Source organism: Glossina fuscipes, unplaced genomic scaffold (genome assembly GCF_014805625.2).
Source record: "Glossina fuscipes isolate IAEA_lab_2018 unplaced genomic scaffold, Yale_Gfus_2 3, whole genome shotgun sequence".
Classification (NCBI taxonomy): domain Eukaryota; kingdom Metazoa; phylum Arthropoda; class Insecta; order Diptera; family Glossinidae; genus Glossina; species Glossina fuscipes.
Window position 1 is genome coordinate 11299022 of NW_023998417.1, and position 14544 is coordinate 11313565.

The 14544-nt window shown below is 33.7% G+C and overlaps 1 protein-coding gene and 1 long non-coding RNA gene across 2 annotated transcripts in view; one reads left to right on the forward strand and one right to left on the reverse strand.

Moving 5' to 3' along the window:
- The first annotated feature begins 1333 nt into the window (after window positions 1–1333).
- Window positions 1334–2100, forward strand: LOC119635193. The gene is made up of 2 exons (XM_038029873.1): window positions 1334–1469; window positions 1570–2100. Exons 1-2 carry the CDS (start codon window positions 1425–1427, stop codon window positions 1987–1989), a joined length of 465 nt encoding a protein of 154 aa, XP_037885801.1. The 5' UTR covers window positions 1334–1424; the 3' UTR covers window positions 1990–2100.
- Window positions 2101–7677: 5577 nt separating this feature from the next.
- Window positions 7678–14544, reverse strand: part of LOC119634940 — a 55746-nt gene continuing 48879 nt past the window's right edge. The window contains exon 3 of the long non-coding RNA XR_005247002.1: window positions 7678–8524. This is a non-coding gene — a long non-coding RNA (uncharacterized LOC119634940). The remainder of the gene's footprint in view (window positions 8525–14544) is intronic.

Sequence of the window (14544 nt, forward strand, 5' to 3'; positions counted from 1 at the left end):
TTTAGTCTGCCTTCTCTACCGCAATTTTCAACTTTTACAGTTACCCCAGAAACGGCAGCAATCTTAACTTTTCTTTCTTGAACTCATATGCTGAACGCAAGCGATGCTGTTAACGATCGCTTTCTGTTAAAGCGACCAACGTGTTAAAGTAAAGAAGTAAACAAAATGAAGAAGAGGAGAAAACGGTAAAGGAGTAAAAAAAGCACCTTGTCGATCAAATTTTTCTTTTATTGTCCAATGCGCTTTTATGTTCTGAAGACTGTACTGCACGGGCATTTCAGGAGCATGGAGTTTACTATTTTCAGACCTTTTCTTGCTTTTCTAGAGCTTTTACGGGTATAAGCGCGAAAGGAACGATATTTGATCCCCTATTCGTCGGACACTGACCTCTCATCTGGGCGTTCACTGATTCATTGCATCTTCGTCCATAATTTGTAATGAGAAGTAATGAGAATAACTTTTCAATTTGAACGTAAAGGGAATAGAAAAGAAAATCATATGACACAGGTTACGAGTGCCGATAGGAAAATAATAGAAAAATATTGAATAATAATCAATTCGATTCTAAATTATAATTAGCAAATAATAAAGACTAAATAAGTAGATGATAATTCACGTATTATAAATAATGAATAATAACGAAAGCATGGTAAGTAACTAAATTCTAGATTATATATATATAGATAACTTGCCCTTGCGCATAAACAAATAAACATTTAAGCGTTTTGACTGACATGCATATAACTCTATGTCATGTCTATATAAAGTAATGAGATGTGATCTGCAAAAATTTTCCACTTTTTCTTTCTCGCTCACTGCATGAGAGCTTTCTTTATTTAAAATTTATCTCCCTACAACGCCACCTGGATGCGAGAATAATTTCTTTTCGTCAGGTTCTGGTATATGCTTTGCCTTTCTCGCTGCATGGCTGCCATATCTAACTATGTTTAGCCAATGAAAATAAGCTTCAACTCACATCCAGATGGCGCTGCAAAAAAGGAAAACTGTAAAAAAAAAATGGAAACACGAATAAATCGAAGAAAAATAGGAGAAAATGTTTACAAAATACTATCTTATCGCTTTAAGCGATAAGGGTTCACTTACTTACTTATACTAAATTATGAATAATATTTTCTTGTGTGTGTGTGTGTGTGTGTGTGTGCATGTGTGCATGTATACGCTTGTGTGTTTATACATACACATGTTAACCGCATGCCAGCTTAAGCTGAGATTCTTTTTAGCGCGTTATCTGTGACTTGAGTACAGCACACAACACACAAACACAGCAGCAACATTTGACCTGATAAGCTGTGAAATTTATAACAATACAGACGATATTTTAGTTAGTTTTCATGCATTGAATTCAGTCAGTCTTTCTGGGGATTTTTGAACGTTGAACGACGATTTATTTCTGTTGCGGCAAAATGAAGGAACTTATGTTGATTTTCTTATTAACAATCGTGACTTGTGTAAGCGCTTTTTTTTTTTTTCTTTTTGTTTATTTGCTATACTTACTTGGATTGCAATTGGAAAGTTATTCTATTCGCGTTCGCATTCATTTCTTAACAGATTAGGGCAGAGGACGAAGACTGGCAACCAAAAACTGTTGCAGACATCAAATCTATACGCAATGAATGTTTGAAAGAGCATCCGCTTTCTAATGAGCAGATAACTAAAATGAAGAATTTTGAATTTCCCGATGAAGAAGAGGTTCGTCAATATTTACTTTGTACCGCTTTAAAAATGGAAGTTTTCTGCGCCCATCAAGGCTATCATCCCAATCGTATTGCCAAACAATTCAAAATGGATATGAATGAAGAAGAAGTGTTGGAAATCGCAGAAAAATGTCACGACTCCAATCCGGATAATAGTTCCGTCGATGTTTGGGCTTTCCGCGGCCATAAGTGCATGATGTCGAGCGCAATTGGTGACAAAGTCAAGGCTTACATTAAGAAGCGTCAAGAAGAGAATGCAGCGAAAAATGCTTAAAGAAGCTTTGCTTCATTCCTGGCACAACATAACATGAGCATAATGTAATGATTTGTGTAATGCATAATGAATAAAACATTTTGGACTGATAGCTAGAGAGGAAAGGATTCACTTGCACGTTATTATTATTTTACAGCTTTTATAGAGGTCGTACGGAATTTTGAAGAGATTGAAAAGCAAAACAAGACCGAATTTAAATATCGAAACGATAAGAAACTTTGTGGCCGAAAAATGATGAAAAATTTACTAATGAATCGAAATATATCTAACCCTTCATAACCGCCGACACTTTTCTAATATATTTATGTTTTCCTTACTTAACCTCTAACGGCTATTGCATTGCGTACGAAAGGCCTTGAAATAGGAATTTTTATGTACACTTGGAGAATAGTATTTCTCTGTATTGCAGTCTATTTTAGAAGCTGTTGATGCACTCTACACAAACACTGACATGCTATTCATTTTCTCTAGATATTTAAAAGTTGTGCGTCCGAACGGGATTCATGTTTATGTGTACATGTATATGAACATGAATAAAATAGTTTGCATGTCGGCGATACTTATGGTCGGGAATAGTTTTCATAGCAGAGAATTTGCATTCATTGAAAGCAACTCTGTGATCCTCCGGTGCTCCCTCGATTCTCAGCAAAAGCCCAGATATTTTAGGCAGTCGTTAGACGTTATTGCGACTCAAATAAATTTGCGCGCAACATTCACAGGATCTATGGATGAAAATAGACATTTGCTTTGTCGTCTGTGATAAGGAAACTACGGTTAATTCGATCCAAATTCCATTACTACAACTTTTACTTCATTATGGAAATGCCCCTAAAATGAAGAATAGGGAGTAATAACTTCTAACCGTCACTAACTAGATTCAGCTGCTAAAGCGATTAAAATCAAGAATGTTTTTAAGGTTTCCCACACATACCGAGAATGCTTTGTAACGGAAACTGTAAGCCCATTACTTTTTAATCCCTAACATCATTGTCTTAATGGAACCAGAATCTTTTACATTGGGTTCAGTTAAGAGTGAGAGCCATTGGAAAATTTTTAGAACACCTTTTTTCGTCTTTTATTAACTTAAATGACCCTTTAAATAGTTAACGACACTCTGGCTTTACAGACCAACCTCTAGAGTGGTGTACTCAGTCGAGCTACTTGATGTTTTAAATGCATTTTTCTAGAAATAGGATTTCTCGAGAGAGCTGAAACGGCTTTTATTCGTTAACGTCTCAAATGGTTTTCGTTGAATTGTTATAATTTAAAACTTAATTTATTAAAAAAAAGATTTTTCCTTTTTTTTTTTTTTTGGAATGAAAGGAATGAGTGTCGTATTTTTTAAGCTGAAACTCATTAAAGTGAGAGATTGTCACCGCAACACGAGCAGATATGTAAGAGGAAAGCTGGACAATTTAAGAAACAAACGCAAAGAGTCAGAGGAAAGCAAGAATAAACTTAAAAATAAACTTTTATGCAAGGTGTATGTAAGGTACGCGAGAAGGTATTGAGCCTTATAATAATATTGCTAGAATTCTAAACCAACATATCAAAGGTTAAGGTGTATAAAAATGAGGCTCAATACTATTTAGACTAACTAATATATTTCATTTATTTATAATTATAAGTTAAAAGTTTCATTTTTGTGCTTGCGACGCTATTAAGAATGCTTCTTCTTCATCGTCGTCGACGTCTTCTTAATCGTTCAGAGACAAATAGGCGATATCGATAAGTAACACTGTTTCATACCAATCAAATCACTACGCGATTGCATTGTTTCGATTATGATTGTTTTTTTGTTCTTCTCATATTTAACCTCACGTTATAAATATGTGTTCGTTGTTTTTTTTTTTTCCAATTCTTCAATGTTTTTTTTGTTGTTTGTGTTTTTTTTTTAACATTTTTTTCCCTCTTTCTTTTTCACATTAAAAACGTCAGATACAGTCATCAGATGATACTTGACAAAAAAGTTAATTTAACTTCAAGTGTTAAGCTTGAGCAAGACAAACAAACGAACGCCTGCCAAATAATGAAATCAACAATCAACCCGTACTCTCTCCACACACACACACACACACACATATATATATATATGCGCCTTCATGTATATGTAACAAGCAAACAGATTCAAATCAAATCGATTCACAATAACTTTTGTTTCGTTAATATCTCCCTTCTCTACATTTTTCCTCTCTTAAGAAATGACGGGCGAAGCATTCTTCTGACACTTGAAAGAGAGAAACAGGACTGCAGGATAGCAACGAATGCTTTAAGTTAACTGAAATTGTAATTTTTAACTGCACTCACCATTTCGCCTTAAAAAAAACAAGACGGATATTACTTTATTTCCGTTTTTTTTTTTTTTTTTTTTTGCTTTTTGTTTCTCTTTCTATCATTCTTTTTGTATGATATCTTCTTTCGTTGACTTGAATCTTATCTCTTTTCAAGTTTCTTGCGTTGCCAAAGATTATTTGCATGCTTAACACAAGTAACGAAAATATATTAAACACACATACCCTCGCACACATGAACACAAGCCCATGCCCAATAAGCTCTGCTTTCTTCCAACACGCTTTCACTGTAAACATTTTACCTCACATGTCGTCTGTCGTGTTCAACATGCCGTAAAATTGTCTTTTCAACTTGTTTTACTTTTTTATTCTTAGTCGCTTTTCTATATATAATCTTACAATTTATTCTTCAAGCTTCTTATTACTGTTGTCGGTTGTTGCCAAAGGACAATTTTAATTTTGTTATCTCTGCCGCTGTTGTTGGTCTCTCTGTTAACATAACAATAGCAGCTTTGTTGTGATGTACTTGTGCCCCGCTTCTTTCACTTTGGAAACTTTTTATTTAACTATTATTTCTGCTAAAAGAAACATTGTTTTTTTATTCCCATCACAAAAAAAGGAATAATAGTAACGCATAGGAGCATATTTTAGAGATCTCACGAAGCAGATAAATATTTACTTGGGGGTAAAGCTAAGTTTGCTTATTCGTTTATTCTACACGACCAATTATTTGATTACCTATCCATACCATCCATCCATTGATACCAAAAGGAACTTTGCCTAGACTTCTAGAGGGTGTTCGAAAATTGACAAAAGATATGGCGGAACAATGATTTAACTGAGAGGTTAACTGCGACGAAATTCAATAAACATATTTTGGAGAGAGACCGGGACAGATGTTCATTTTGTTTAACGTGAGCATCCGACGGTGCACGGGTTGATTTCGTCCACTAGAGAGTTAGACAATTCCTATAAACTAGGGCCTTGAACTGCACTAGGGGAAGCATGCATCTCTTTTGCGTATGACAAAGAGTTGTAGTTATTGCCGCCACGAATACTGAAACACTCGGGCTGTCCTTCAAAACAAACAAAACATTGACGTAAAAGTGTTGCTGATAGTTGAACAACATTAACTCGCCACCGTGCTCAAGAATTGGAAAGTTTGAGGAGCCCTCCTGCCGCATACTTTCGGAAAAAAAGTTTAGCTGATGCAAAAATTGAAAACTGCTGACCAAGCGTAGTGTTGCATTGAACAAATGGAACGAGAATAAGTGAATCGTATATATCTAGTAAGGTATTCAAGGGCCGACATCATTTCGAAAAAAAAAGATTTCTTTCTTTGCTTGATACGTAATGATATGAATGAATGATAACGTCATTCTAAAAAAAAAAAAATAGAATTATTGTGCCTTAAAATATAGGCGGTACCATCGCTGTGAATGAAAAAAACAAAACTTTTTGTTTTTTGGCAAAAAGACCAAGAGGTAACATCGCCCTTTCTGCTAGAAGAGGGAGATTATTTCAAAATCCTCTTTTGGGTACCAGTCCGCTTAATCGAATTGTATCCAGTTTTAGAAATTTGGACTACAATCGATAGCTTTCACGCTCGCCCCTTTCAAATTTCGTTAGCAAATAGAAAATTTCTTAAGCAGATCAAGTACAAATTTTAATATTAATAAATTTAATTTATTTAAAAATTAACTCCTCAACCACTTTTTAAATATTTTTTTCAAATTTTTCTTATTAGTACTGTTATGTAAAAAATGCTTTTTAATCGTTTTCTTAAAATTTTTTTTTGTAGATATCGCTATTTCGTCAATTATATGATGCTGGTCGACAATTTCTGACGCGACATCATACCAACATTTAAATCTTGTTTTCTAAACTGGATCATAAGAAGTGGGATTGATTTTATTGGGATCGATCAACATACTTACCACGTCTTGGCTACTCAATATTATTCGGATGCGGACGCTTACCATTTAGCAAATTGCATCTTCACTGTGATTACGTCAAACATAAACTTATCGTGTACAGTAAATAGAAACAAATTTTTATTTATTTTAATTAATTCAAGTTTTTATTTTACTAGATTTATTTGCTTGTATTTATATTCTATAAATAGATCTTATAATGAAAAAAGTAACAATAACGAAACAATACAAATAAAATGAAATAAATAAAGAACAAAGCAAGAATAAATAAATTTGTTTGGTAATTCGTTTGCAAGCAAGCAATGTAAGTATTACATGTGGACAAAAATCAACGTTTAATTTTTTGTAATAAAACGTTTAAAAAAAAAATTTTTTTGTGGTTTTTCATTTTTTTCTTGTTTTAGGAAATTTTTTACAAAAATTTTTTGTTTTTGTAAAATTTTTTTCCAAAATTTTTTTTGTTGTTTTTGTAAAAATTTTTCCAAAAATTTTTTTGGTGGTTTGGGGTTTTGATGTTTTTGATTAGAAACATTTTTGTGCATATAAACATTTTTCAAATGTTGCTGAGCATTCTAGCAAAAACGTGAAAATGGCCATTTTTGAGGCGGTTTATTGGCGTCCCTAGCGGTCCTAGGACCTCGGGACTGGGTCCATTCGATTCCTTGGGTCGGCCCCAACCCATTCCAAGTATAACCATGCCTCTAAGGGGCGTAATACGGCCGCTAGAGTGCTTTAAAGTTGCCGATTTTTCCAAAAGCATGCATATGCCTTACCATATTCTTAGGCAACATTTCCATTAGTAAACAACAACAACAACAACAACAACAACAACAACAACAACAACAACAACAATGTTTATATACAGCGTGTTTAGCAACATAATGTTGCCTAAGAATATGGTAAGGCATATGCATGCTTTTGGAAAAATCGGCAACTTTAAAGCACTCTAGCGGCCGTATTACGCCCCTTAGAGGCATGGTTATACTTGGAATGGGTTGGGGCCGACCCAAGGAATCGAATGGACCCAGTCCCGAGGTCCTAGGACCGCTAGGGACGCCAATAAACCGCCTCAAAAATGGCCATTTTCACGTTTTGGCTAGAATGGTCAGAAACATTTGAAAAATGTTCATATGCACAAAAACGTTTCTAATCAAAAATATCAAAACCCCAAACCATAAAAAAAATTTTTGGAAAAAAATTTTACAAAAACGACAAAAAATTTTGGGTAAAAAATTTTATTCACAAAAAATTATACAAAAACAAAAAAATTTTTTATTTACAATCTAATTTCTGTTTTTGGAAAGAAAATTTTACAAAAACAATTTTTAAAGAAGAAGAAGGAGGACGAGAAGAAGAAGGAGGAGGAGAAGAAGAAGGAGGAGGAGAAGAAGAAGGAGGAGGAGGAAAAGAAGAAGGAGGAGAAGAAGACGGAGAAGAAGAAGAAGAAGGAGGGGGACGAGGAGGAGGAGAAGAAGAAGAGATTGAGGAGGAGGAGCAGAACAAGGAGGAGAAGCTGAAGAAGAGGAGGAAGAGGAACCTAAAATTTAACAGAACCGACAGGAATAGCAGGAATAGCAGGCGGAGCAGCAGTAACAGCAGCGGCAGGAGGAGGAGCAGCAGCAGGAGGAGGAGGAGTAGCAACAGCAGGAGGAGCAGCAGGAGTAGCAGCAAGAGCAGCAGAGACAGCAGGAATGGCGGCCAAGTCTGAGCATCCTGCCGACTTCCACACTTCGATCTACGCCACAAGGCAGCAAAGAAATGCTTTTCATATTGCAATAAAAATGCATTGTCTTACGTCTATATTTTTACAATTCAATTAAGAATTATGCAGCATTTAACGATGCATAACCAAAATATGTGTAAGAAAGCGTTTGTATAAAAGCTGTATATAGAACTTGTGTATAGAACATGTATGCAGAACAGAGACGGAATTAATATACCGAACAATAGTAGCATCTAATAATGCAAACACAAGATATTTGTAAACAAAGAGAACTTTTATGCGAAACTTGTAGGATCATATTAAGAAAGCTTTTGCACAAAATTCGCGTACAGAACACCCATATAGAACATGTATGCTGAACAGACACGGACTTCAATCTGCAAACTTTCTTTGCTAAAATGGTAAGTGTCTGCGTCCGAATAATATTGAATAGTCAAGACCTGGTAAGTATATTGATCGATCCTAATAAAGCCAATCCCACTCCTTTTAATTCAAGTTAGAAAACAAGGTTTAAGTATTGGTATGATGATGGATGTCGCGTCAGAAATTTGTCGACCAGCATCGTAGAATTGACGAAATCTCGATATCTATAAAAAAGTTGAAGAAAGAAAGATTAAAAAGTATTTTTTACATAACAGTACTAATAAGAAGAATTTAAAAGAAATTTAAGAATAATTTTAAGTGGTTTAGGAGTTGATTTTTAAATAAATTGATTTTATGAACATTAAAATATATGCTAAAAAATTTAAAAATTTTAAAAAATTTTTCACGAAACATTATTGAGAACTCTACCGCACTTGAGACTTAAACCCACGACCATTAACGAGCTGAAGATAAAAAACTACATTTTTTTCCCTTCATTTCATTTAAAATATTGAGATCTTACAAAGCCTCTACTCCTAAAGAATGTAGAGATCAAATTTGTTCGAGCAAGATTAACTGGTCCGTCTATCTGCTGACGAAATTTGCAAAGGGCGTGTGTGAAAGCTGTCGATTGTAGTCCAAATTTCTAGAACTGGCTATAATTCGATTAAATGGACTGGTAACCAAAAGAAAGCTTGGAAATAGTCAACCTCTTCTAGCAGAAAGAAGAAATTGTTGTCGTTTCAATTTAGGAGGATGTTGCTTACCACCCCTTGCTTGAAACGCAAATTTTTGTTTTTCCAATTTAGAACGATGTAATGCCTTGGTTTACCGCTAGACTAGAAATGTCACTTGTTATTGTCGAGGACGCTGCTGATCGATGTATTTCTCTCGGATATTCGGATGCACATATGCGACAGTTTTCCATCTTTGCAATGACAATGGCGATGCAATGAAATGGGAAAACTAAAATCGCCGCCTAAATCGACCGCTGCTCGCCTTGTTATGAAGGTTCTCTTTTAAGCGTAATTAAATTTTATTCTTTCATTTATATTAAACCGTTCCCTGGGCGCTGGCATATACCGAGGATGTCGAAATAGTAATCTTCATAGACCATATATTGGTGAGAATTATAGAGGCAAATAGAGGCAATGCGCTACCAACAACTGTTCGAATGTGGCTTTCACCTTCAAATTCTCTTTTCACCATGTGTCTTAAAAATACATTGGAAAAATCTTTGGGTCTACTTGTCACATTTTTGGAAGCTTTCTTTGTCTTTTATACATTGATGGAGTCATAAGTTATTGATTGTTTAGCTTCAAGCTGATTGACTTTCTATTTTCAATACAGATTGTGAAGAGAGTTGTTTAACTCGTGTTTTGCTAAGGCCTTGAGTGGGTTCAATACTCTATTTGCTTTCTCGTTTGACAGTAAATCGTCGCTCATTAAATCGGCTGGCATTCTAATATATTCTGGTGACATTAAGCTATGGTTATCTTGCAAAGTTGTGTTAGTGAATTCCGACCTTCCGCCCTTAAGCTTAAATGAATTTAAAATAATAGCTTAAGGTCGAACGACCGACTTCTTGGATTAACGTATCGTAGTTTTTTGGCCCGTAAGTGGATTTTTTTCTACTTTAACTTTCATAGCGAGTCTAGCTCAAGCCTATACAAATCATTTTGTATGCCACCTAAGCAGAAAAGCTTTTTTAAAAGAAAATCGTTCCTAATTTGAATCAAGTTCATGTCGGCACATCATATCATGCATATATACATGATAAGTATTTGTTGTTGTTGTTTATTTTGGAAAACGACGTAAGTTATCTTAACCACGAAAACCGCTTGTTTTTAAACTGATTTTATACATAAGGGAAAGGAAAATCTAGTAGAAATATTAGGTTTTTAAGAAACATAAGATAATAGAGCAACAGTTTTTAAACAAAATGAAAGAAATTTTAGCAAGAATCACAATTCACATCTAATACCTAAGCATATCATGACACCTGCAATATTATTATGTATTTGATGTAAGAGAAAATGTATCGATTATATGAAAGTGATTGTCTCAAATGGAAGGAAAGAAAAAAACTTCTTAGTATCGATTAACGTAAAGTGATTGTCTCACTTTAGGAGAGAAACAACTTCCCTATATATATATCCTTTGCAAATTCCTTTTCTTATATTTTCTTGGCAGTGCCAGGGCATAATCAAGTTTCAAAGAATCGCTCACTACCTTTCTTCTTTGTTTTTGTTTTTTTTTTTTTTGTAAAAATAATACAAAATTGCAAAATGTTTTATATTTGAAGTCAATATGACACCAAAATTGCTAATAATATAACATTAGCATGAACAATAACAAGCATAACAAAAAAAAAAAACAAAAAACAAAAAAGCAACTCTTAAGTAATACGACGCCAAACATTTCCGTAATCAATATGTAATCCGGAATGTGACCGGGATGTGTTTGAATGTTACGAGAAGGGTGTTAATTTTCTCATTACTTTGTTCTTGTAACATATACTCTTATTATTTATTATAATGTAATATGTACACATAGATGTATGTACGCAATAATAATACTTGAGGAAATACTTAAGAGCGTTACTCGTCATCATTGTTGTTTCTTTTTGCTTTCTATACTTGTGTGTGCGTGTGTATGTTAAAGAGTAGAAAATAACAACAAATTTGCAATTATTAAATATTTATAAATTGTTTGTATCGTATGAATGTTTGTTGGGCAAATTTCATATTCAAGTGCAGAGCGAAAGAAAGGGAGAACAAATATTAATTGACGATATTTTGTAATCACGTGCTTCACGTTTTTTTTTTTTCTGTTTTTGTTTTTGTTTTTTTGTTACCTATAAACAATGTTTCCTTTCATAAAAATTACTATTGAGACCCGAATGTCCCGAAGTGTGAAAGAGAAAACCGCTATGCATATCGAATTATTAGTTGTTGTTGTTGTTGTTGAGAGGTCCTTTAATTAACCCCTCTAAACTTTTTGTGACATTTTGTGTGCATTCTGTTTTGTGTTTTGCTTGTATGTAATACGATGATGATGATGATGGATACTTAATAACAATGTTTGCGCTGGTCTTAAGAGAAGAAAACGAGAGGGTGCGAGAGAGAGATAGTATTATTAATATATTTTTAATGACATGAATAGAAAAATGAAATTATAATTAAACAAAATGTTATTACATAGGCTCGTATTCTTTCTTGTATCTTTAATGTTGCTTATACCTGCAATTATCTCAATATGGCTGCAAATCTGACCTTTAACCTTATATTATAAAAGTAAGTAAAGAGCATTTTTCTCATCTTTCCCCTTCTCATTTCAAATTCAACATTAGTTAAAATATTTTCCATCCAGCTGTGAGTTTTATTTGATTTTTATTTCGAAACCCTATAAGAAGAAGGGTGGGTTTGATAAAGCGATATTAAGAAAAAAAAAAAAAAAGAAAAGAAAAAAAAAGAAAAACTCATTTAAATAAAAAAAAAAATAAATAAATAAATAAATAAAAAAGTAAAAAGGAAAAAACAACAATTTCGTCTTGATTTTAAAAACTTTCCCAGTGTACCCAGTACCATATACCATTTTTCTATTTTCAGCTACTATATATATATATGTATCTGTGCTATTATGATTTCAATTAATTGAAGCCATTTTGCATTCGATTATGTTTTGTTTTCTTCTATTTTATTCTCCTTTTGTTTGCTTAGTTATCCGATTTCTAGTCTACGGCGACTTTACTCACATATTCATTGTATCTTTTTGGCTTCTTTGCCGATTGTTATTCTTCCCACTTGTCATATATTCTGACAATAAAACAACCTACAAATACAAATATACGCACTTGACTGCGTGGTCTTTTAAAAAGAATGTATTCTGTTATTATTTTACCGCATTATTATGATGTTGCAATAATCTCGTTCAACTTTCTCGTGGCTCATTCATTCAATCTATCTGAGGCGGTAAGAAATTTTTTCTATTAATTTGATCTGTAACAACGCGTAATTGATACTTTTTTTCGCGTTGTATATTCTGTTCTTCTTCTATTTGCTATATTTTTTTAGCGTTGAACGGTGAAAGTGTACTAATTATCTCATTCGGCTTGTAACACTCGCCTAATGAGATCCTGCTTACAATCTAAACGATCGATTAGGAACTTACTTAACTTACTTTCCGAAACTTTTTTGACAAAAAATTATATCAATCTGAAGTTTAATGAATTGCTATTGAAAGCAATAATAATTCCCTCGGAACCGCGGAAAGCTCTGAACTTGATTTGATGGGTATCCAAGATACCCCGTAAAGCGAATACAATTTTTTCAATTCTTGTTAACATTCTATTCTCCATTCACTTTTTTATCTTATCGATAGACGTGTATGTGCATGAAAGTACATATTGCGCACCTTTATGGGACTTACTACCCAACTGGCGTTTGATCATCCAGGCTTTTGTGTCGTAAGAGAGAAAGAGTTTATTTGCAAGTCTTTGTTTATTTGTTGCCTTTTTTGTACTCTGCGGTCTATATATATATATATATATATATATATATGTATATGTGTATATATATAGCTACCGTTTTGAGTTTAACCGGCAAACAAAATCATTCTTCATATTCACCTGCTTCCAGTTTTATGTTTGTCTTTATTTAACTTGGTTGGTTAACTTGTCGGTCTTAGTTCATTTGTTTTTCTTTTCTCTTCTGTTTTGTTTTTTCTCTTTTTTGTCTTTTTTTAAACCAGTGTATCTATCCATTATCAACGTTATGATTATCAACACATTAACATTATGTGCGTTTATGTGTACAGCAGGAATGCCTCATCCAGTTATCCTTACTTTTTTCTCGTGTTTATTGTATTCGCCAGTGAAGCACAATATTTATTGTAGCTTTGGTTGTTGCACACACAGATAATTTTTTCCTTTTTTTTTTTTTACTTTACGTCTCTGTAACGTGGGAATCTTTTAATTTACTTTATTTGTATTTGTTTTTTGTACTCTATAGTTGAAATTTAATATAATACAAATACAAATTCGAAAAGAAAAAAAATAAATGTTTAAATGGGAAAAAAATAAGTTCAGATTCTAAAATATATATATATGCGTAGTAAAGCGTGCATGAGTTTTAAAGCATATTTGGAAAAAGAAGAGAACGGATACCGATACCGATTGAATGAAGAAAGACTAGGGACATAAAATTTGCAACACCAATGTCTACATTTGTGTACACTCCTCTACAGTATTCTCGAATTGTTTACCCTCATGTATCCACTCGCATCTTTGAAGGAAGACTTCGCAAATACCATAAACTCACTAAGCGGGACACAATTTCCTTAAACTAATATGATGAATCAAGCTTATAGAGGAAATTACATGATTTTATTCCAATAGCATTACTCTTGTCAAAAAATCCAATTTTAATTTTCTATCTAGCAGTACAACATGGGTAGCGATCTAAGAGAGAGAGAGAGAGAGAGAGAGAGAGAGAGAGAGAGAGAGAGAGAAGAGCCGGTCATCGGAGAGATCAGCTCGTGCTATTGTTACTTCAATCTTTGAGCGCTTTCTTTCCAAACCGTTCCTCATAAACGCGTGGACTCGTCCTATTGAAATCGTGCGCATTTCGTTCAGATTAGATTTCGCTTGATTAACTTATCTTACGCAGCAGTACATGGTGTAGATTGAATCGACCTTTCTGTGCTTTTCTACAGAAATTCAAATTTAAGTTTTGCTTTTAAGTCCTTCGCTCAAGGATGACCTGCAATCGCCTAATACTACGAATCACTTCGAAACCGATGGCAAATTTTCCCACCATTTTTTAAATTCTTAAAGTGATTCTCTCGAAACCTATTCAAGACCAAGAGCCTGGTCGCTCAAGGGACTTCTTGTTTTTAAAGGACAATACATTTATAGATTTTAAAGGGTTTCTCTTAAGTCCTTTATTTTATGCCTTTTCTCGAATGAATTAGGAATCGGTTTCAAATGGGATGGAATTAGTAAGAAGAGTTGCGTTACTAATTTTATGAAATTCTCTTATAGATCTTCGTAGGATCTCTTTTCTGCTTTGTGGATATCATTCCGTATATTTTTCAAGTGCTTGTTAGTTTATAGCGATATCCGAGGGAAGTCGTTCTCAAGTAATTTAAAAGAAAACATTTTAGGATATCACAACTACTCGAGTATCTAGATGCTAACCCATATTTTATTCAGTTTCCCATGTCTTGAATTCCGTGCCAAGGG